The following is a 23,774-nucleotide window of genomic DNA, read 5'->3' on the forward strand; positions in this document are numbered from 1 at the left end:
TATTTTATTTTGAATTCCACTTGTTAATCGATTAAAAACTGTACAAATGCAACATGGCACATATTTTTACACACACACATAGGGCACATGTAAAAGTCTAAAATGTACTACAAAGTGGACGGCTTTTGGCCCTGGTAGAACGTGCTCTTGCTACCATCTGACAGACAAACACGGGTATTACATCTATAACAGCCGCAGAGGGAGATATTTCAGCGGCGCAGGGAGCATTTTCATGTTTTATTTATTTTAAGACATTAATAAATCATTTCCTTATAATTTCTCTCATTTTCTTACATATTTCATACAAAATTGGGACAATTTTACCAATTTTTAAGGGTTTAGTTGGTCGTTGTGTGAGGAGCGTGGAACGAATTAGAGAATTTACATATAAAGTACACCTACTAACGAAATGTTCAAGTTACGAAAAAAGTCTTGTAACCAATTAATTTCGTAAGTAGAGTTACGACTGTATAAATGTATAAGTATAAAAAAACGCAATGTACTGAAGCCACAAATGTTGAAGCCGCGAACTGCTTAAGGATCACAGTACTTACTACCTTGTGACCATTGGTGAGTAGGTGTGTAAGGAACACAAAGTAGGCAGGTACTTGCGTAATGAGGCATTGTGTGACTGTACACAAATGTGCAGAATGTATTTTACTTGCAAAAGCGATTGCGATCAAATACCAAACCATGTAGATGATAAACCTCAATTACACCATGCATTCATTTTGGTCTAGTTAATGTATGAAATAGTAGAAAAAAACTGGAATGAACTGACATGCAACCTCACCTTTATGAGTCTGTCCACCGCGTCACATTGTCAACTGAAGTCAAAATGACAATGAGTCTTTCTGCTTCTTGTTAAACACACTTGGTGTTTTATTTACATATGTTAAGACAAAAAATGTGCCCTTAATGCCAGTAAAACTGATTTCCCATTTTTTTTCTGATACACATCAGTTTTCAACACAGATGTTCAGCCTCAATACAAAACATAAGAACAATAATTGATATTACATCATGAAAATTCATCTAGAGATCCATCAACCAAACTCCCAGGATTCGTTGGGGGCCACTTGGACATAGCTAACAGATTCAAGCAAATTTTAAACCGGGCCTAATGGGATAATGCAGCTGATTTGTGTGATATACTGAAATGACATCGTCCCAAATGCATGGAAGAAACAAATTGCCTGATTTGTTATCAATGTTTTTTTTAACATACACACTATGCAAATTAAATAATGTTGAGTTAGATGAGTGTTTGAGCTTTTATGAATTCATTAAAACCACTAAATATATAATTCTCATAATTTTTGCTTTTGTTTAATACATTTCAAGGATATTTTTGTCATAAAATGTTGATTAACTCTTTGTACAATACGGTATTAGATTTTCCTGGTAACACAAGTGATAATTCTACCCTATTTGAATCCACCATTATAAAATTGGCCAAATCTATAATTCAATCTGGAGCTCAATAAATTAATCTCGTAAGCAGTTAAATTGTCATCATTATTGTTGTTATTTTTAACCTTAAAGTTGAAAGTTTGGTTAAGTTGTCATGCACGCATGCAACACCACCGTTCTCAGCTTGACTTCTAGATTAGACATAACTTTTATTACCAGTGTGCATAAGTGACACAATGAGCACACTGCAGTTTAAAGAACAAGCTCAAGATGTGTAAAACAAAATAAAGCAGACCACTATCCTGCCTTGTGTGAATGCAGCACAGACATCTAAAGTCATGCCAGAACCTGAAGACTTGAATAACAGTGATGTTTCGAGGCTTCCATAAATTGATGGCATTCCATTCTCCTTCTATTTGTAAGCTACCTTTAAAAAAAACAACCCACACAATCACCAGAGTTGCTTAAAGATCACTTTTTTGTTTATTATTTGCATCCTTAAGGAAAAATGTCTGCTATGTTTTAAAACAAAACCAAATACGAATCATGAGTTTACCGATGCTGTTACATACAGTACATATGCATGTTAAACAACCTATTAATGTCATCAATCAGTTAAATTTATATAAGGATAATCATGTAAAATTATTTCAATTATCTGTTACTGAGCTACACTGACACATTTGGAAGGCCTGAGATTTCAAGTATGTAGCAGGAAAATGAAGTATAGAATCGAGTTGGGGAAATAAACTACAAAAAATGTCCTGTGTTGCATATGCTGTGAGTATAATTACTACTACATATGCATTTTATGGTTTCATGTGTACTATTGGTAGAAGTTAATGAATGAATGTAATTAAAAATATCAGGAAATATGAAGTGCACTTTATTAGTTATTTTCCCTCTGATTAATCCTATTGTTGACACTAGTGGTAACCTTCAGAGTATATTGGCATGTAGTTCACTCGCTGGCTCTCATTGGTTAGAATCGCCAAAGGTTAGGCGGTTGAAACTGCACAATGTCTGGGCAAAAAAATTAAGTACCTACATGTGTGTCAAGGTGCTGCTTTCAACCCCTCAGTTATTTGAATTTAATCCATTCCGAGGGTGGTTCTTTATCTTTTTTCTCCTGATTCAAGCAGTAAAAGGCACTGAGCTGAAAAAATCGCTTCAAATGGAGACTTTGAACATGTTACCTGCTCAATGGCTAGATTGTGGTAGATTGCAGTTGGCTGTGAGTTAAAAGCAGAAAAGTCTCTAGTTCTAGCAATTTGGGGCATTTTTTCCTAATATAAGCTTATTCTTTTTTTCTTCCAAAAACTATCCCATCAATGTGGCTTCTCCCCCGTCTCTCCTTTGCCTTGTGCCACTATTCCTTGAGCGTCAGGGGCTGTTCTAATACACATTAATGTTAATGGGACACAGGGCATGGATTCTCTCAGTTGGAAGGGGCGAAAGGAGGTCTGTGTTGCTCTTCAAGAGTGGTCGCTGTGTCTACAAGCCAGTCCAAGAGTCAGCCACAGAACCTCCTTCACGGTTAGCTGCGTAAATCCTACGAAGCAATCGATGGATAATTCCAGATTTTGTCAAAGTACTGAAAATACAAGACTGGAAAAGTTCTTCCCGTGACACTGCAGAGGAGAGCTTGCTGCCAACATGTTCGGTTTTCCTCACAAAGTAATCCCACGTTCTCTGCGACAAAAATCATTTTATGTACTGTACGTCCTTCCATCCCGCAACAATGAGCACAAGTTGTCATTTGCATATCCACAACGTGTGGGTGTTTTCTAGGCTGCACAGGTTCAAAGGCTTGTCTCCTACATCCTCAGCAGCCAGTATGTTTAAGACTTTAGGGTGCCTACAAACTTGTTTCTCTTAGAAACATGGTACCGATGCTGTAGGACACTTTCCTCATAGAGGCCGGGGGCGCAGAGCGAGAGCTGGTCAATGATGCATGGCTGTGAGATGTTCCCGCCTCCAGAAAATAACAGGTTCCTGGAATCTCTTTGGGAAAATTCTCAGGGAGCTCCAGTTGCGAACGAGGGACAAAGGAAAATGATCGGTCATCTTTAAGCAACCTAAAGAAGTAAGAAAATCAGACATCATGAGTTGATAACGTGAGTATACAGTACAGTGATTCCTCGCTACTTTGCATATTCCGTGTATCGCAGGGTTTTAAAAATGTTCCTCAGAAAATAAATATTAAAAAGTCTGCAGTCTTTCATTTTGAGGTGTAAGAGATAATGTTTTGCAGCAAGGCAAACCTAGGTCAAGTGATTTTTACAGAACCCAGCACACTCATAAAAGGCCTGTGATTGGTTCCTGACATGAGATAGACAGATAAGAGCAACAATCAGCACCAATCATGCAGTCCATTGCGATCAAATGACGAGACTGTCTTTAGTCTTGACTTTGCGCACAATTGCAGCTGCCTTTATTATGATGGACGGACAGGTTCGCCAATAAGTATGGCTTATCTAATGAGCTAATTGACTGTGCATCATGAAGACCACCCCTATACTGTCATCCCTTGCATCATTGCGGCTTTAGTCTATCGTGGTATTTTTCGTAAGTATAAAAAATATCTCATAGAACTTTCAAAATTTGCGCTGAAATTTGTAAGCAATGCAGCCTTCTTGAACCAGAGAAGAACGAGCACCCGCTCGCCTAAGAAGAACACAAATGGTCGACGGCCGTAAAAGAAGACTGGCAGGTGGGTGTAGAAGAAGAACCGGCAGCCGGACGAAGAAGAATAATGGCTGTCGGCCGTAGAAAAAGAATGGCCGCTAGCCGTACGAGAAGAAGCTGTGAGACCGATGCGCTAACCACTGACCCATCGGGCTAACCGGCTTCAAACATAGAGATATAAAATTAAAACCTTTTATCAAGAATCAACAACAAGTGGGAAGTGGAAGGAAATTTATTTGATATTTCAAACTTTTTTAACAAGTAAAAACCTGAAAACTAGCCCCCTTGCATTAATACTTTGTAGCGCCACTTTTTGCTGCAATTACAGGTGGAAATAGGCAATGTTCCCTCTAATTTTTCGTTGGTCTGGGCAGAAAGACAACCTCCCTCACTGAGTACCAGTGTGAGCGACATCATCGGTACTCGGATGATTCGCCTAAAGACGTTTCGCCGACGGACGTTTGACAGACGGGCAGGTCACCGAATGGACGTTCCGCCGAACGGAGGTTTCGCCGAAACGGGATTCGCGCCCTCGCCCCGCCCCCGGATCGTGTGTGTACAAGCTTTTCAACCTCGGCCCGCGGGCCATATACGACCCGTTAGGATTTTTAATCCAGCCCGCCGCCGTCGTTGTCCAAATTATAGTAAAAATCAATGATTCATTTCCCTTTGCCGCTCATCACTCTCAATTTATTAGTCTACCATCAATGGCAGCCCGGGAATAAGCACTCTTGGGCGGGCATGGCAGCCCGGGAATAAGCACTCTTGGGCGGGCATGGCAGCCCGGGAATAAGCACTCTTGGGCGGGCAGATGTAGCAGAACCAAGCCGTAAAATGACAGCAATCGGGTCAAATCCATCTTAAAACAGCATTTAATGATTAAATACAAATACTAGTATTTGTATTAATCATTAAACTAACAAATACTAGTATTTGTATTTAATCATTAAACTAACAAATACTAGTATTTTTATTTAATCATTAAACTAACAAATACTAGTATTTGTATTTAATCATTAAACGCTGTTTGAACGAACGTTCATTCGGCGACCTGTCCGTCTGTCCCCGTCTTTAGGCGAATCATCCGGTCACGACATCATCATTGCTCGCTATGGGCACACCAGTATCACACCTGCCACAAGCAGGTGCATGTCAATGTTCCCTCTAATTTTTCATGTAAAACATGCTGTAAAACACAAAAAACATAAGAGTGGACAGAGCTACTGCCACTGGCTGCCGCTTAAACGGCGCCATCATGGGGAAAGGGGTAAAAAAATAAAAAAATAAAAAAATTACTGCGCGCCATATGATTGCTGCTGCGCAGAGAAGACGAGAGTAGTGCGCAATTGCGCACGCGCGCAGCTTAGAGGGAACATTGGAAATAGGTCTATCAGTTTTCAGATCGAGAGACTGAAATTCTTTCCCATTCTTCCTTGCAAAACAACTTGAGCTCAGTGAGGTTGTGAACAGCAGTCTTTCAGCTCTGCCCACAGATTTTCGATTGGATTCGGGTCTGGACTTTGACTTGGCCATTCTAATACCTGTATACTCTGATCCTTCGCCACATCACGGCTTCTTCACTACATCGCAGATTTTTTTCTCAAGTATAAAAAAAAAGTTCATAAAAATTTTGAAATCCACGCTGAAACTCGCAAGCGGAAGACAGATGAAAAATACCAGAAGTCAGGGTACCGCTTCTTCTTCGGTGCTGAAATGGTTGGCACTCAGCGCCAAAGAAGAAATGATAAGCGAGATGCACTGCCTCTTCCCATTTCCTGTTTTGTTGTGTGTGAATTTCGCATGGCACGCATCACCGATTGATAAAGACAATTTTTTTGCCGTTGAAAAATTTAACGTTCTTTGATATGCTAAAGGCGTAGCACACCATCACGGCAAAAATGAATCTACACTGTGGCTTTTGTGCATAATTTAGCTGGTAGGAACCATGTTAATGTTAATGGGCGCTGTCGTACGGTTAAAAGGGAAACACGGGAATTGAACGCACTTCCCCTCTGGAGATGCACACGTGTTGTGGCAATCTGTATGCTGCGTATACATTTTTAAAAATTCTCATGAGGACCACCAGCGTGGTGAAGTGTTCCGAGATGTAGAGGCTGGTCTCTCCACCCAGGTTGCCGTGCTGCACATTGCAGCGACCGTTCTTCAGCTGGTAGGAACCATGTTAACGTTAGTGGGCTCCGCCGTGCGGTTACGAGTGAGAAACACGGGAAGTGAACACTCTTTCCCTTTGGAGATGCACGTGTTTTGTGAAGATCTGGATGCTGTGAATAAATAAAAATAAATTCTCATGAGGTCCACCAGCGTGGTGAAGAGGTCCGAGATGTAGCAGCTGGCCTCTCTCCCCAGGGTGCCGTGCAGCACGTTGCAGTTCTGTCAGTTCTTCTCCACGAAGCGGGAAGGAGACAGACGACAACATGGTTGGAGCCATCAAGACAACAACAGCAGTATTTTTTCGAAAAAAAGGCATCTCGAATCTGACAGAGGACTTGGACTAAAGCTCCAATAACCTGTTTTTTTAATTATTTAAATCAAGTGAAGAGGAGCTATTTACCCCCATTAACCGCAATATTTGAGGTATTACTGTACGTGTATTTTTGTATAGCCGCGAAAACATAGTATGGTATGTAGTAATAGAAGGTGTGAGCCTACTTCGTAGTTTTTCGATTATCGCGGCCATGTCTGGTCTACATTATCTGTGAAAAACTAGGGATTAGTATGCATTCATTTGTGCTTTGGATCATTGTCCTGTTCGAAGATAAGGTCTCTTTTTCAGACTCTAACAGGTTTTCTTCCAGATTGTCGTTATTCATTCATCTTTTATACCAAACATATTGTTTTGCATTGTGGCCAAAACGTTCGATTTTGGTTTCATCTGAACTGAGCATCTTCCACATGTTTGGATATCTTTGAGAAATGGCTTTCTTCATGCCTGTCTTCCATAAAAGCCATATTTGTGCAGTGTAGGACTAATTGTTCCCCAGTGAACAGACTCTCCCACTTCAGCTGTAGATCTCTGCAGTTCACCCAGAGTGGGCCTCTTGGCTGCAACTCTGATCAGTCTTCTCCTTTTTTGAGGTGAAAGTGATGGCCGGGTCTAGATTTGCAGAGGTCTGATGCTCCTTCAATTTCAATATGATTGCTTGCACAGTGCTCCTTGAGCTGTTTAAAGGTTGGGGAATCTTTTTGTAACCGAATCCAGTTTAAACCTCTCTCCAACAGTATCTCAGACCCACCTGGTGTGTTCCATGGTCTTCATTATTCTCACCGTATTTTAAACAGAACCCTGAGACTATCACAGAGCAGGTGCATTTATACAAAGACATGATTCTATTTATCACCAGTGAACAGTGGATCATTCAGAGATCCTCACTGAACTTGGAGTGAGTTTGCTGCACTGAAAGTAAATGGACCAAATAATTTTGCACGCCCCACTTTTCAGTTTTTTTTACTTGTTTTAAAAAAGTGTAAAATATACAATAAATTTGATTCACTTCATGATTGTGTTGCACGTGTTGTTGACGAAAAGTTTTAATTTTATATAATTTTGTTTGAAGCCGGGCAGCCCAGCAGATGATTGGTTACCGCGTCGGCTTTACAGCTCTAGGGTCTTGGGTTCGAATCAAGGTCAGTCCACCGGTGTCGAGTTTGCATGTTTGCCTGCGTGTGTTTTCTCCGGGTACTCCAGTTTCCTCCCACATTCCAAAAATTATCCATGGCAGGCTGATTGGACACTCGAAAATTGCCCCTAGGTTTGAGTGAGTGTGAACGGTATCCTTGTGCCCTGCGATCAACTGGCCACTGATTCAGGATGTTCCCCGCCTCTGCACCGAAATCAGATGGGATGGGCTCCAGCACCCCCGCGACCCTTGTGAGGATAAAGCAATGCAGAAAATGAATTAATTAATTAACGAATGTTTGAAATGTGGCGAAATGTTGTAAAGTTTAAGGGGACCGAATACTTTTGCAAGTCACTGCATACTCGGGTTGATTCTACTTTGCGGTTTTTCGATTATTGCGGTAATATTTGGTCTACATCATCTACGAGATTAGAGGAAAGACAGTAGTGATTGAAAATCAAAGGAACAATTGAGAGTGAATTTATCTTGCGAGCTGATCGGCCGTTAACATTGAATTCTCGCACAGCCTCTTACCATGTTTTATAATCTCACGCTGGGGATTTGAACAGCAAGAACTCCAGGGTAGATTTCAGATGTACTTTTCAGAATTCTACCCACTTTGAGAGCACCCAAAACCCATGAAACCTCCACAACCTATAGTGGAATCTTAAACTTTATACCTTTTTTATTATCTGAAAATGGAGCCTGATCCCACCAAACACCTCCAAGCCCTCCGAGGTGATATTAACGGTACTTTTTACTTTTTTTTTTTGCTTTGAGATTATCGAAAGCCGAAGCAACATATCCCCACTACATGCTTGCTTGGATGTCAGCCAAATTCCCCCAAGCATCATGCAGTGACCGTATAAGGTACTGTAGTAACTGTAAATAGATTTAAATATACTGGATTGCACAGCATTTGTAAAGCATACAATGTGTCTGAAAACATGTAAATAAATACTGTTTTGGTCTGTTTTTTTGTTGTTTAAATGTTTTATGGGGATGGGGTGCATCCTAATTCGCGTTTTTTCACTTTTCGCAGCGACTTTCAACTTTATTACCCCGAGCATTAGATCAGTTAGTAGAACTGTGTTATATTCATGTGCACAAATTGGGAGGAAAAGTGCAAAATTCTGCACTTTTATCGGTTACACCAGTAGACGCAAGAGAGTGAAGTGACTTTTCCTGCAATCAAACGAGAAAACGTTGCGCCAATTGACTTCAAAGGTACTTAGCCATCATGCTATATGTTACAACCCCTCTCCCTCCAATAATAAATATTCCCTTTTGTACTTTTGGGATTTATGTTTGTTTTCTGACCACCCCGAGTCAAAGTGGATGCGGACGCCAACGCAGTGTAGGGGAGGAAAAAAATATCAAGCGCCCCTGCGAAGTATCGGATGCAAGCGATGTATCGTGCAGGCACAATCGACAACAATTGCAAGAACAGTACACTGCTTTTCAAAGGGGGTGCGGAGCAGAAGGACCCTGACCACTAAACATTGAGCATTGCTTAGAAGTGATTGCAAATAGGTATTGCTGTCCAAGACTTCCAAGACAACCATAAATGGGAATGAAATGACTTAGATTAATGAAAATATACAGACAGGAGATGAGGCATAAAGGTACACACATTTAGACTTGCAACCGGAAGCGTCGACGTACGTTTGGTCGACGGACGTTTGGTCGAAGGACGTTTGGTCGACGGACGCTTGGTCGACGGACAGTTTGTCCAACGGACGTTTCGTCGAATGGACGTTTTGACGAACGGACGTTTGGTCGAAGGATTTGCCGCCGGACATTTCGTCGAACGGACGTTTCGTCGCCGGGTTCCCTCGCTCTCAAAATTATAATCATGAGAGAGCGAGAGAGAGAGTTTACTGTTGAAAGCGATCAACCAGGTAATCTCTTGCTCTCAAAATTATAATCATGAGAGAGAGTGGGTTTGTAATTGCATTGACAATGTAAGAGCATTAATATCTAAATATCTAATATCAAAATTATCAATAAATTGCGTGAAATCATGAGAGAGAGAGAGAGACAGAGAGTTTACTGTTGAAAGCAATCAACCAGATAATCTCTCGCTCTCAAAATTATAATCATGAGAGAGAGTGAGTTTGTAATTGCATTGACAATGTAAGAGCATTAATATCTAATATCAAAATTATCAATAAGTTGCGTATTATTGGCGTGTGTGTAGATGTTATTGGTTGCCAGATTCGCCTGCCCCGCCCCCGAATTCGCTCGTATTGGAGTGTGTGTACATGTTTTTCAAACTACGGCCCGCGGGCCATATAGGCTTTTTAATCCAGCCCGCCGACGTTGTCCAAATTATAGTAAAAATCAATGACCTAATTCATTTCCCTTTGCCCTGCAATACCGCTTATCACTCTCAATTTAAAGACTGCTTTCTTTCGTTGAATAATAATATGTTCTTAATGTTGAAAGTAAATTTGAAAATACATTTTCACCTTCAATTGTGTCTTTTCTCTTATATTTCAATCCCCAGGTTTGATAAATTACATTGCGTGTCCAATGCTGTCAAATTTTAATATCCATTCTGGCCCGCAAGTCAAAAGGTTTGCCCACCCCTGGTATAGACAAACTTGCCTCTTTTATACTATTATTGTCCCAAATTAAACACATTATCAATAAGCTGCCATTCAAAAAGTTTGCCCACCCTTGGTATAGACAAACGTGCCTCTTTTATACTATTATTGACCCAAATTAAACACATTATCAATAACCTGCCATTGACGACGGTAGACGTCCGATTCATGTTGACTGGGGTGCAGATGCTATTTCTGTTACTAGAGCTCCATCAAGTGAATATATAACGCAGCAGTCAACATGAATCGGACGTCTACCACCGTCAATGGCAGCCGGACCTCCCATTTCCACTTGAAGTTAGTTTCATGAACTATGCAACAGCACCGCTATTGTGAGTTTTGATTTTCGGCATATTTTCACTTTGGTTTACAATGTTTTACAAAAAATGACACCCAAACATTGCTTAGATAGGTAAAATTTATCAGGCTTTCTTTTGAAATTGACCATCAGTTTTCCTTACTTTTTCCTAAAAGGCATACTCCTGCTTCTGTAGATATAATACATTCCTTTTTTGTATACTTTACATACGAGAGTTGAATTTTTTTATGGTGGCCAGAAACGTTACATTTCTTCACCTTCTCTAAGTGTGTAAACTCAATTTATTATTTGTTAAACACCCATTTTTCAAAAGAGAATTTTTTTAATAGTGCAACAATTGTCTTTTGGTTCTAAACAAGCACCCCTCAAAAAGCTGTTTAAAAAACACAAAGGATAAAAGGCACAATAAGGATGAGACTTACTGGTAGGTTGTAGGGCTGACATTGATACACCTCGGATGGCTTCCTGATTCAAACTTGCTAGCCAGCGTCACATTGTTTCCAAATAGGCAGTACCTTGGCATTTTAACTCCTACGACACCAGCCAGGACGGAGCCTGTGTGGATGCCGATTCTCAGCTAGGTAGACAGAACAAGAAAAACTATTATTATCATTGGGTAGAAATACTATGTGGTACTTTTTACTCTAATACTTGAGAACCTCTGAAACAATGATTGTTGTTGTTTTTAAAGCTTCATAAACACAAGAACAATTATTAAGGATGATCTAATAGAGCTTACAAATACACAAATTGACAACAAAGCGCTGCAAGTGACTTTGAGTTTGATTTATTTAAGTGTACATATGAACATATACATGTAAATATTTAAGATTATAGATGGAGGCTAATTTCCATCTTTAGTCCTTTGCGCAGGTTGATGTTAAAAAGTTTTTAATAAAAACAAAAGATTAAAATCAATAAGAAAATAGTAGGGAGAAAGAGGAAATAAAAAACAGGACAAAAGATGACAATGCAGCATAGAAACGATTAACATACACAAATAGCACAGGTCTAGGCAGTGTTGTGATAACAATGTAATACATCCAGCGGCCAAGCTTTAAGATGATTGGCAAAGAGGCTCACAGACACGAGTTCACATATGGTATTGAGTTCCAGGTATGTGAGATACGAACAGAGAAGATGGTTTGGCTGAATGCACTCTTCCTAAAGCACATGTCTCAAACCGATTCCGCCGAGGGCCGCAGTGAGTCCTGGTCTTTGTTCCAACCGATCCAGTGCCGACATTTTAACCAATCAGGTGTCTTCTTAAATAGGTAGCACCTGACTTTAATTAACTAATTACACTTGCAAAAGGTATCTTTGTTGAGTTGGAATGAAAACCTGCACCCACTGCGGCCCTTTGAGGACCGGTTTGACACCCCTGTCCTAAAGGGAGCTAAACAGTCACCTCTAGAACCAGCTAATTGTTTTTTTACAAATTCTTGCGGTGGATTATTAGTTTGACTATCAAGCTATTGTACTTGTGTTGACAATAACATCAAGCTAATGGCTCAGATTCCTTTTTGCATCATAATAAAATCTTTATTGCAGAGAAGTAAGAATTACATGACAAAGGGTAAGGGGGTACCTACACCTTTTGATGAAAAGCCAGGATTATGGCAGACTTGGCAGCTAGCCAGTCGACAGCTGGCTAGTTGCTAATGATTACGGTAGTTCCAGGGAGCCACAAGGGTAGCGCTAAAGAGATGTGTACGGCTCCAGATCTTAAGATGGCTGACCCCTGTGCTAAACAGTGGCTTACCATGGTTAGAATAACTAAAAATGATTGCATCCTGGCTAAAAAGAATTCAAATGAGGCGCACTTGATGACTAGCATCATATGGAAATGACATGCATTTGACGTGTCCAAAATTAGCTACTGTAGTCAAATGCGGCAATCAGTTTATTTCCACAATACTTACTGGCCACCTAATTAAAAAAAGATTGTCTTTTTAAGATCTCACTCACACATGGGGAACAGACAAGGCAGTCCCTGAAACACGGTAGATTTTGAGCAATCTACTAGAGCATCTTGTCACCTTAGAAACCCACACTACTGTCTGCATGCCACCACAGTGCAAGGTAGTCATGGCAACAGAAGGAGATGGGGGTAGTGAGGCAGAAAGGACAGCGAGAGATAGACCAAGAGACAATATATCGTGATCCTTCACCACTTCACAGATTCAGTACAATGCGGGTTTTTTATATTAAGTATATGTAAAAAAAAAGTTAATAAAAATGTCAAAATTCATGCTGATACTCGCAAGCGGAAGACAGGTGATAAAAAATGGCAGAAGTCAGGGCCCCTTCTTCGACACTGAATTGAGTGGCACTCAGCGCTCAAGAAGAAGCCATATTTCACCATAGAAGAAGAATGATATAAGAAGGAAGAGAAGGGCGGCATCTTGCCTTCTCCTGTTTTGTTGCGAGTGAATTTCCCTTTGCGCACATCACCTGTGGAGAAAGACAATGCCGAGCCTTTTCCAGCTTTGTTTGGATTTTGAGTTGCCATTGAAAATGCCTCCTAAGCGCCCTGGCATCCAATGAGTCCAGAAAAAAAAAACATGATGACAGTGAACGAGAAAAAGTAACGTTTCTATGCTCAAGGGCGTAGCACGCCATTGCGGCATTAATGAATCCACCATGCTCATGTCGTGAACATCACCTGTGGAGAAAGACTACGCTGAGCCTATTTCGGCTTTGTTGGTATTTTGAGTCCCCATTGAAAATACCTCCTAAGCGTGCTGGCATCCAATGAGCCCAGGAAAAAACAAGACATGATGACAGTACCGAGAAAAAGTGACGCTATGCTAAAGGGTGTAGCACGCTGTGCGTTTTAACAAGAAAGCAGAAGCGAACATTCGGAAGACAGCCACAATATCCTTTTCCAAGGACACTAAAAAAGTGGTAACCACTATTAATAAAAAAAAAAGTCAACCAGCATTATGAGGGATTTACACTGTAGATCAGGGGTCTCGAACTCAATTTACCTGGGGGCCGCTAGAGGCCGAGTCTGGGTGAGACTGGGCCGCATCAGGATTTCCACAAGAAAAGCACTGATAAAACATTCCAACGTTATCAAATATCTTTATTTTTTAACAAAAAATAATGAATTAAATAAATTAACTTAAAGATGAATAAAAAATAAATCAATCAGTAATACAAAACCAAATAATACTAATGAGCATACAGTAGATATACACTGGCTGGCTAAGTAGAGAAAATGAATTATTTTTATTCCGTTTCAAATGTCTGTATTAACAGCTCTTTAACCTTTAACTTTCTGAACTTGAATGGAACATTGAACATGAAATATTCTGAACACGGCTTCTCTTGCCTACTCCTTGCTGCTAGAGACCTGGCAGCGCTTCTTCTCACATAGTCACATTTGGCTTGAGGGAGGAAGCAGTGGAGACCCTCAGTAGAGCTTGAAGATGCTCATCAGTAAGTCTGGACCTGTACTTGGACTTATTGAAGTTCAAGGTGGAGAAGAGCTTCTCACACAAGTATGTGCTCCCAAAAAGGCACATGGTCCGCTTGAACCTTCGGGAAAGTTCAGGGAAGCTGGGGGTCAACTCTCTCAAAAATTGCCCAAGCTTGTCTGCTTCTCCACTCACCTCCCTGAACTTGGCTTTGAGTGCAGAGTTGCACTGCAGGTCATGAGCTCCATTTGAAGCTCAGGAGGGGCATCTTGCACATCAAAGGAGAAGGGGTCCGCAAAAATTTGAAATGTGGCTTTGTGTGTCTTGAAGTCTGCAAATCTGTGATCAAATTCCTCCTGTAGCTTCGAAATGGCCTCAACATACTTCTCACCACTGAATGGTGTGCCTGCATCCACGAGAGCCTTGCATGCTGGGAAATGGCAAAGGTTTGTCTGAGAGAGCTGGGCTTTCCATAACACAAGTTTAGTGCAGAATGCTCTCACGTTGTCATAGGCAGCACTGACAAGTTGCCCCTGGCCTTGTAGCTTCTTGTTCAGTACATTAAGCTCATGTGTGATATCAACAAGAAAAGCCAAGTCCATGAGCCATTTGGGATCACTTAGCACAGGATCAATCAACTCACAAACGGCGTAGCTAGCTTTGACTGCTGCATTACTGTCTTTGGTAGCCTTCTTGAAGAAATCCTGTGGCCTCAGAAGACGTGTTTTAAGACTGGCAACCTGGTTGGCTCTCTCATCTCCCTGGTATTTTTCGTACTCCTCAGCATGTCTCGTAGTACAATTACGTTTCAAATTGTATTCCTTGTGCACCGCAACTTTTTCAGTGTAAATGAGACACGTCGGGGTGCCCCTGTGTTCAACAAAGAAATATTGCACTCCCCACTTTTCTTGAAACTGTCTGTGCTCATCACTGCCACAAGCAGGTGCATGTCAATGTTCCCTCTAATTTTTCATGTAAAACATGCTGTAAAACACGAAAAACATGAGTGGACAGAGCTACTGCCACTGGCTGCCACTTAAACGGCGCCATCATGGGGAAAGGGGTAAAAAAAAAAATAATAATAATAAATAAAAAAATAAATAAAAAAAAAAAAATATTTTTTTTTTTTACTGCGCGCCATATGATTGCTACTGCGCAGAGAAGACGAGAGTAGTGCGCAATTGCGCACACGGGCAGCTTAGAGGGAACATTGCTCCGAACACAAGTGTCATTCATATTAATTTTGCGGGCCGCACGAACATTAATCTTTCATATTAAGACGGGGGCCGCAAATTATCGTCCCGAGGGCCGCAGTTGGCCCGCGGGCCGCAAGTTTGAGACCACTGCTGTAGATACAGCCGTGAAGCTGGCATGACGAGACATCTGCAAGAGATCTTCAATATGGAACTCACTTTGCAACGTCTCCAGGAGATTGATGACAACATGGTCGGAGCCAATGAATTCGGCAATCGTCTTGACAATGTCATGTCTTTGTAAAAAAAAAGCATATTTGTACGTACAAGAAATGGTCACCATATTCCTTGTGCGCCGAAAACCTCTCGCAGAAAGAAGCTTCTCCTGCTGCACCTATAGCGCCTCCTGAGGATTCCATCGATGATCCAATGCCTCTCGAATCTAACAAAGAGGACTTGGACTAAACCTTACAATAACCAAATCAAGTGGAAATTAACTATTTTCACTGAGTACAGTATTTAAAGTATTTAGATTTTTTTATTTATAGATTCTATTTCAATATTATTACATTACAGTCTTTTCATCTGCCTATAATGTTAATATTTAATAAATACACTTCTTGATAATTGTAATAATTGTTTTTTCAATTATCGCAGCCATGTTCTGGTTTACATTATCCGCGATATTCGAGGGAGTAGTGTATTGTCGGTAGAAGAAGAAATAAACGGAAAAACATTGAAAGCATGTGAGCAGATTGGGATTAAGAGGCATTGTGATTGTGTCAGTGGTGTGATGACTCTTGTATCTCTAGACAATCTTAGCTTGACAGGTTTCCACCTAAAAGATGATAAGTTCATATACAAAAAGTCCTGGAAAGGTGCCCGGAATAGGCTCCGGCACAAACCCTCCTCCCGCACTACCCTTGTGAGGATAAGCGGTTCAGAAAATGAATGAATGCGAAATACTATGAATCTTCCATAGTTTACTACGCCAGTCTTTACCAAACGACTAAATACGCATCAATATCAAAATAGAAAATTTTGAAACAATGTCATGTTCAAAGCGGCCCGGCGGCTTGAGTGGTTATTGCGTCGGGCTAACAGCACTGGGGCCTTGGCTTCAAATACAGGTTGGTCCACTTAAAATCCAAACAAAGCTCAAATAGGCTCGGCGTAGTCTTTCTCCACAGGTGATGGGCGGGATTGGATTGGATAACTTTATTCATCCCGTATTCGGGAAAAATTCACTCGCAACAAAACGGGAGAAGGCAAGATGTCGTCCTTCTCGGTCTATTGGATTATTCGGCGCATCATTCTTCGTCTATGGTGAAAATTTCACTTCTTCAGCGCTGAGTGCCACCCATTTCGGTGCCAAAGAAGAAGTGGAGCCCTGACTTCTGCCATTTTTTTGCCTGTCTTCCACTTGAGAGTTTCAGCATGAATTTTGACATTTTTATAAACTTACTTAATATTAAAAAAACACAATGTATTGAAGCTGCGAATGTTGAAGATGTGAAGTGGTGAAGGATGGCAGTACCGTAGAATGTGCTTTTGTCCTCTGACAGTGAAGGCCAGGCCAAGCCATCCCTAGGAGGGATGGCCAAGCAAACAATCCATGGCCATTCAATCATAGAAAGAATGTAGGATTATTTAAGAAACCCAGTCGATCCACATAGACATCCACACAAAAATGACATTTTATAGATTAATGTACAGTTTATCTGATTGTGTTTCTTTATGAATAAAATAAAAATCCTGTACTTTATGAATGAAACAACTAGCATGATTCAAAGTGAATTAAAAAGGTATTACTACTTCTTTGTTATGCAAATAAAATGTCAACTCACATTACTATCTTAAATGCTTATGTTAGTGTTTTGTAAATGTTCCCATTTCAGTGTGTAAGCTCACTTTAATAGGCTTTCCATCAGGTGTGAGAACTTCTTCAGAAAGTTCCATCATCTTCAGAGCCATGTGTGCGATGGGCTTTGCGTGACTGTCAACTTTCTTGTGCAGACCGCCTGCCACACAGTAGGCATCACCTATGGTCTCTATCTATGGGGAAATAAAAAGTAAAGTATTTTTGTAATGTGTAGTACTTGGAAAAATGAATTTAGTTTCAACACAGTACTGCAATCAATACCCTTTTTGCAAATAGCCTAATTGTAAAAGTAATTCTGTCCATGATGACAGGCAGATAAATTGAAAAAGTCTGAAAATTATTTATTTGAGAAAAGAGGGTAGGTGAAAAAAAAAAGAATCCTACTGTACAGTACTGTCAAAATTAACCACTGCCTTGCCGATATGGATTTTATTCTTATTTCTATCCTGAAATGTGCATTAAACAAACACGATGGAGAAGAGTGAAAACAGACAACGGGGACAAATGGTTCTCATTTAAGAATTCCAGCAGGTGTGTCATTTGGACAGCAACCATGACAATGTTAATATACAGTTGTCCACCTGTGTTCGTGTTTAAGTTTGTACACATGCACATTCTTCTTTCCTCTCAACATATATACATTGAGGTAAAAATGGTTTGCCTACTACATGAGGTTCTATTTTCTGCATAATCTTTCCACTTCCATGTTTAATATAGCCCAAAAATATAAGTATAAGAAAGATACATAAAATTCAATTTTTAAATGAACACATTATTCCTCAAGAATATTATTGCCTTGTTAAATCATAAATTTACCATGGCTGATCACATTTGTTGGAGAGCTGAATTCATTTTCACTGACCAGTCCAAGCATGATTAAATCCTTCTTCAACTAAGAAATCATTTGCATAAACAATGTCTGACTAATTAAATTGGTTTCAGAAAAAGAACACAGCATGGTGGTAGTAAATACAGACGCTCCCCGACTTACGAACAACGGTACATATGAACATGTCTGCAAATTGCGTTTATGTCGAAAAATGTTCGTAAGTTCGATTTTGTATTTTTTTCCGAGTAGTGCTTCTTTCCGCCGCTAATACCGACGCCTGGCGCTTTGAGGGCTCAGCTCACCCAGCATCTACCTTCTTCTGTCCAATTCGTTGCAATGCGGAAGTGCGTGAACATATCTCCAGTGCGCAAAGAACCTTTTTCATTTGTATCATTAAATATCTCGTGCATCCATTATTGAATATGGTTGGTAAAAAGCGAAAGGCTTCTATTGAGGGAGTTGCAAGGAAGAGGCAAGCCATTTCATTTGAAACGAGTGGCAATAATAACGAAGCTTGATGCGCGTGAGTGGTGAGCGTTGCACATATATAACTTGAATCGTTCGACCGTCAGTACCATTTATAAACAGAAAGATCGAGCAGCAGGACCCAAATATTGAACGTTGCACAAAGTTTGCAAATCAATTGAATGATGCCATACATTCCTACCGCATCATTTATGATGAAAAAAAGAAGAAAACTGTGCAATCGTCGTTAGATCGCTTCTTTCGGCCAGTTTCTAATACATAAATCTCTCTCTCTCTCTATACAGTACTGTACATATTCTCTCCATTTTATTAAATGTTAATTTCAGTACAAACCAATGCGTGTTACTTATACAAGCCTTAAACATACAAATGCACCTATATAAACCTTCAATATACTTATATAGGCCTTAAACATAAATTATAATACAAAATATAGCACTGAATCAACTTACAAACAAATTCAACTTATGAACAATCGCTCGGAACCTAACTCGTTCGTAAGTAGGGGAGCGTCTGTACAATGCACTACAACTGCCACACTTAATTAGCCCATTGTGGCTTACCATGCCAATGCTAAAATAATCTGTTTGTTCGTAATACAAAAATCGATCTTTCGCAAACTTGTGGAAGCAGCCGTTGTTAAGTCAGCATGATCTGACAAACTCAGTCTTCCCCTCTTGTCTTCCATTGATTATTTTGGTGGTTATTATAAGCGTGGCGGCCCGGCGACGCGAGTGGTTAACGCATCAGCCTCACAGCTCTGGGGTCTTGGGTTCAAATCCAGGTCACGTCCACCTGTGTGGAGTTTGCATGTTCTCCCCAGGCCTGCGTGGGTTTCCCCCAGGTACTCCGGTTAGGCTGATTGGAGACTCAAAATTGCCCCTAGGTATGGGTGTGAGTGTACATGGTTGTCTGTCTCCTTGTGCCCTGCAATCAGCAGGCCACCGATTCAGGGTGTCCCCCACCTGTGGCCCGGAGTCAGCTGGGATAGGTTCCAGCACCCCCCGCGACCCAAATGAGGATAAAGTGGTTCAGAAAATAAGATGAGATTATAACCATTACCTGACTGCCAACTGCCATACAACTTTGAGAAAAGTCCTGGAAAGGAACAACAAGCTTTGGAAGTCCAAAATGGTGAAACGAATTGCCTATGGCATTTGTAAATCAGAGACAAGATACCCACAAATATTATCTAGGAGAGTGCTATTCTTTCCCTTTGCAAGCCCAAAAACACAACTGGATGGAAGAAAAAGTGTGGATGGCTTCAGGTTAAGAAACACTGGTCTAAGTATAGCTGTTTCACTAGGTAAAGTAAGTTAACTTGCACTTGCTTGGGATCAGCTCATTGAATACGTTATCAGTAACACGATGCTTACGCTTTTTAAGTAAGCATAGAATCCTAATAAGAGCCTTGAACTTATTTTACTTTGATTTTACATGTAAGGACAGTCCGGTGGACGAGTAGTTAGCGCGCCGGCCTCACAGTTCTGGAGTCGAAGGTTCGGTCCTCACTGTGTGGAGTTTGCATCTTCCCCCTAGAATTGGGTGGGTTTTCTTGGGGTACTCCAATTTTCTGCCCACCCCCAAACATGCAGTGTAGGTTGGTTGAACACTCTAAAATTTGCCCCTAGGTGTGTGTCTGAGCGTGAATGGTTGTTTTTCTCCTTGTGCCCTGCAATTGGTTGGTCATCGATTCAATGTGTGCCTAATGCCCATAGTTGGCTGGCATGGGCACCAGCAAACCCCCTTGTGAGAATAAGCGGCTTGGAGGATGAATGAATTTTCATGTAACATTTTGTGAAAAGACATTTTAGTCTCCCAACCCTTTGCTTGCTGTACGCGTTGATCTTATACACTTTTGCCTCGAGAGCTGACTGCAATTTTTCCGCAACATTTTGTAAGCATTTTTGCCTTAATCTGGAGGATGTTACACTGTATTGCTCCAAAATACAACACCTTGTGAAAGTATTGGGCACCCTTGGACTTTTCAACATTTCACCACATTTCAAGCATCAACCCATAAAGACATAAAATTAAAATTTTTGTCAAGATTTCAACAACAAGTGGGACACAATCGTGAAGTGGAATGAAATCTATCGGATATTTTTTTAAGACATAAAAAGCTGAAAAGGGGGTCGTGCAATACTATTCGGCCCCTTTACTTTCAGAGCAGCAAACTCACTCCAGAAGTTCAACGAGGATCTCTAAATGATTCAATGTTGGCAGATGATGTTAAGTGGAATCTACCTGTGTGTATTCATGTCTCTATATAAATGCACCTGCTCTGTGATAGTCTCAGGGTTCTGTTTAAAGTGCAGAGGGCATCATGAAGACCAAGGAACACACCAGGTGGGTCTGAGTTGCTGTTGTGGAGAAGTTTAAAGCTGGATTTGGACTGTAGCAAGCAACCATATTGAAAAGGAAGAAGTATCAGACCACGGCAAATCTACTAAGACCTGGCTGTCATGCTAAACCTTCACCTCAAACTAGGAGAAGACTGATCAGAGATGCCGCTAGGAGGCCCATGATCACTCTGATTTCTTTTTTTAAAAAAAGTTTAAAATATCCAATAAATTTCGTTCTACTTCACGATTGTTTCCCACTTGCCGTTGATTCTTGACAAAAAGTTTAAATGTTATATCTTTATGTTTAAAGCCTGAAATGTGGCGAAAGTTAAAGGGGGCCAAATACTTTTGCAAGGCACTGTAAATCCACAAACTCCAGTATATGTCTGCCTGCAATCGCTTGCGCCGTTGGAGTCATGAAGCTTGTCAGTTTAGCAACAGTAAAAAAAAAAATCTAACAAATAAGGAGGGGCGCAGCTTTTGTGAAAGGTTAATTATGTGGTAAATGTGGGAAAGAGGCTGGTGTTTTATGGCCCAACCATTACACACGCTTTCTACCTCGTATGGATGCATCCTTTTTGGATAACTAACCTTATAGACATCTAGAATGCCACACTGGTAGTCAAACCGAGTGTACAGCTCATTCAGCATGGAGATGACCTGCATAGGTGTGCACTGTGCACAGACAGCGGTGAAGCCCACAATGTCAGAGAACAGCATGGTGACGTCATCGAACTTGCGAGCAGGCACTGGTTGACCCTGCCAAAGTTTTTGGGCCACATCGCCTGGAAATATGGAATACAGGAGGTCCACCGTTCTTCTCTTTTCCTCCTCCAATGCCTGGTGAGTACGCTCTAATGTGGCCTATAAAAGGAGAGTGAGAAGAAAACAGATTAAGAGGTTTTATCCTAGGTCTTCTGCCCCAAAGACGACGCTGATGACAATGTTTACAGAATGTGGGCGTACAGCACTGGATTAAAAAAAAATTTGAACAATGAATGTATCTTGTGTTGATTTGATCTTTGTGTATGTGTTGGTGTGTGTGTCTAGATGCTATTATTTGTGTCTGTGGGTGGGCTCTGCATCTGTTTGATATAGTGTGCTACCATTGTTCATGCAGGAATCTAGAGTGAAATACTGCTATTTATGAGAGTGGCCTGGGGGAGTAGTATCAGCGAGACATGATGCACAGAGCAAATACGTGGATTGGGTCAGGACCTAGTGACTTGCTCATGAAGGCTTTGAAAGAAAATTATGGGAGCAAGTCTCAGGAGCTTTGCTCAGCCAGTAGGTCTGGCAATGTTGAGATTTGACTCATGAGGAGAAACAAAATGAGAAGTGTGTATTAACCAATGGTGTGTATTTCACCTTGAGTTTGTCCATCCTCTTTTTGAGACCATCCTGAGCTTTGGCCTGCTCCCCTACCAAAATTACGTCCCGCGTGGCGTCGTGGATGGGTATGTCTGACAAATGGAGGCCCCGTCCCATGAGCTCCTCCAGCTTGTCAACACGGGGTGAGCCCAAAAACATCAAAGAGCAGGATTCTGGTACATGGATCATTTGACCCTTTAACTCCATGACCTGGCCATCAAATGACAAAGGCATACATGCATCAACTAAAATCTATGTAAAGTCAAAATACACACAGCAATTTTTAGCAAAACATGTGTATTTTAAAATAAATGAAAATGAGAAAAAAACTTTTCAACAAGTTCCGAAACTTGTTGTTGATGATGACGACAGGGCCTATGTCCGATTATTTTTAACTCAAAAAAGATAGATATAGCAACAAAGGATCTCTATAAGCTTAGACATGATGAAAGGCTTTAAGTAAGGCTTAATCTATAATGCATGCTGGCATGTGTGTAGTTGAAAAAGCTTTTCAAAAGCGGATGAACTGGTGTCCTATTTATAAAGACACATGTCCATCTTAAATGTCCTAACCACAAATATATGCCATGTACAGTCGTACTGCTACTTACAAATGCCTTTAGGTAGGAAATTTTCAGGTTACGAAAGCTTTTATAGTCTTCTCTCGATTATCGCGACTTCAGTTATTGCGAATTCACTTCTTTGTGAATTTATTATTATTATTTTTTAAAGTTCATAAAAAAACACTGAAACTTGTAAGCAGAAGCCACTTGCTACTAGAATTCAGCATTGAAAAAGAAAAAAAAAAAGAAAGTTCATAACAATGTGAAAATCCATGCTGAAACTCGTAAGCCGAAGCCAGTCTTGCTACTAGGACTCAACACTGAAGAAAACAAATTAAATAAAAAAGGTAGTTACAATAGGGGTGACCCTACTCCACAATTTTTCAATTATCGCGGTCATGTATGTCATATGAAACAAGATCCATGTTATGAAATCCGCCAAAAAGTAAATGCTTTTCTTTATCAGTTATTTTATTTTGAAATTGTCGCGGATGCATTGATTCTCACTTTAGAACCTTCCTACACTCTACTGAGCTTTCATTGTCTCACAACAACCACTATCCATGTATCAAGATTCTCTTCTGTACTTCTGTCGTCACGTTCTGACGATGTTTTTTCAATTGTGAATAAATCAGATCCTTCTGTTTTTAATCATCATGCCTCCCAAGAAAATTACCAATGCGAATGAAAAGAAGTGGTCAGCAATGAGGACATTGACGAGTTGGTCGAGGGGCATTAAAACCAACTCTCTCGAATTAATAGAACACTAGGCAATACAGGAGAAATATAAACGAGAAGGCAGACGAGGAGGAAGCTGTGACCGTTCCAGCAGCAAAAATCAAAGAAATGCTGGAGAAATTTCACGAACTTTCTGTCTTCGTGGAAAAAAACAGAAAGTGTTCACGAGTCGTGCGATCGCCCACTTTGACGGTTTGTTTGTTGCATTATAGGAACATTATTAAAAGTTGTCAAAGGAAATTGTCTTTGGATAGTTTATTTTTTCAAAACTTCCCTCA

General features: G+C 40.5%; 1 protein-coding gene across 2 annotated transcripts in view; it reads right to left on the reverse strand.

Moving 5' to 3' along the window:
• gucy1a2 (guanylate cyclase 1, soluble, alpha 2) overlaps positions 1–23,774 on the reverse strand; it is an 80,089-nt gene that overhangs the window by 20,719 nt on the left and 35,596 nt on the right. The window contains exons 5-9 of one of the 2 annotated variants that reach the window (XM_077612392.1): positions 22,193–22,405; positions 21,416–21,688; positions 17,194–17,337; positions 11,090–11,244; positions 772–3,491 (exon numbers count right to left, since the gene is read on the reverse strand). In XM_077612392.1, the coding sequence (XP_077468518.1) occupies positions 3,272–3,491; positions 11,090–11,244; positions 17,194–17,337; positions 21,416–21,688; positions 22,193–22,405 (1,005 nt within the window). In that variant the 3' untranslated portion in view covers positions 772–3,271. Of the gene's footprint in view, positions 1–771; positions 3,492–11,089; positions 11,245–17,193; positions 17,338–21,415; positions 21,689–22,192; positions 22,406–23,774 lie in introns of those variants that run through there. The other variant, XM_077612393.1, reaches the window with a different exon arrangement.

This window comes from Stigmatopora argus, chromosome 10, assembly GCF_051989625.1.
Source record: "Stigmatopora argus isolate UIUO_Sarg chromosome 10, RoL_Sarg_1.0, whole genome shotgun sequence".
NCBI classification, from domain to species: domain Eukaryota; kingdom Metazoa; phylum Chordata; class Actinopteri; order Syngnathiformes; family Syngnathidae; genus Stigmatopora; species Stigmatopora argus.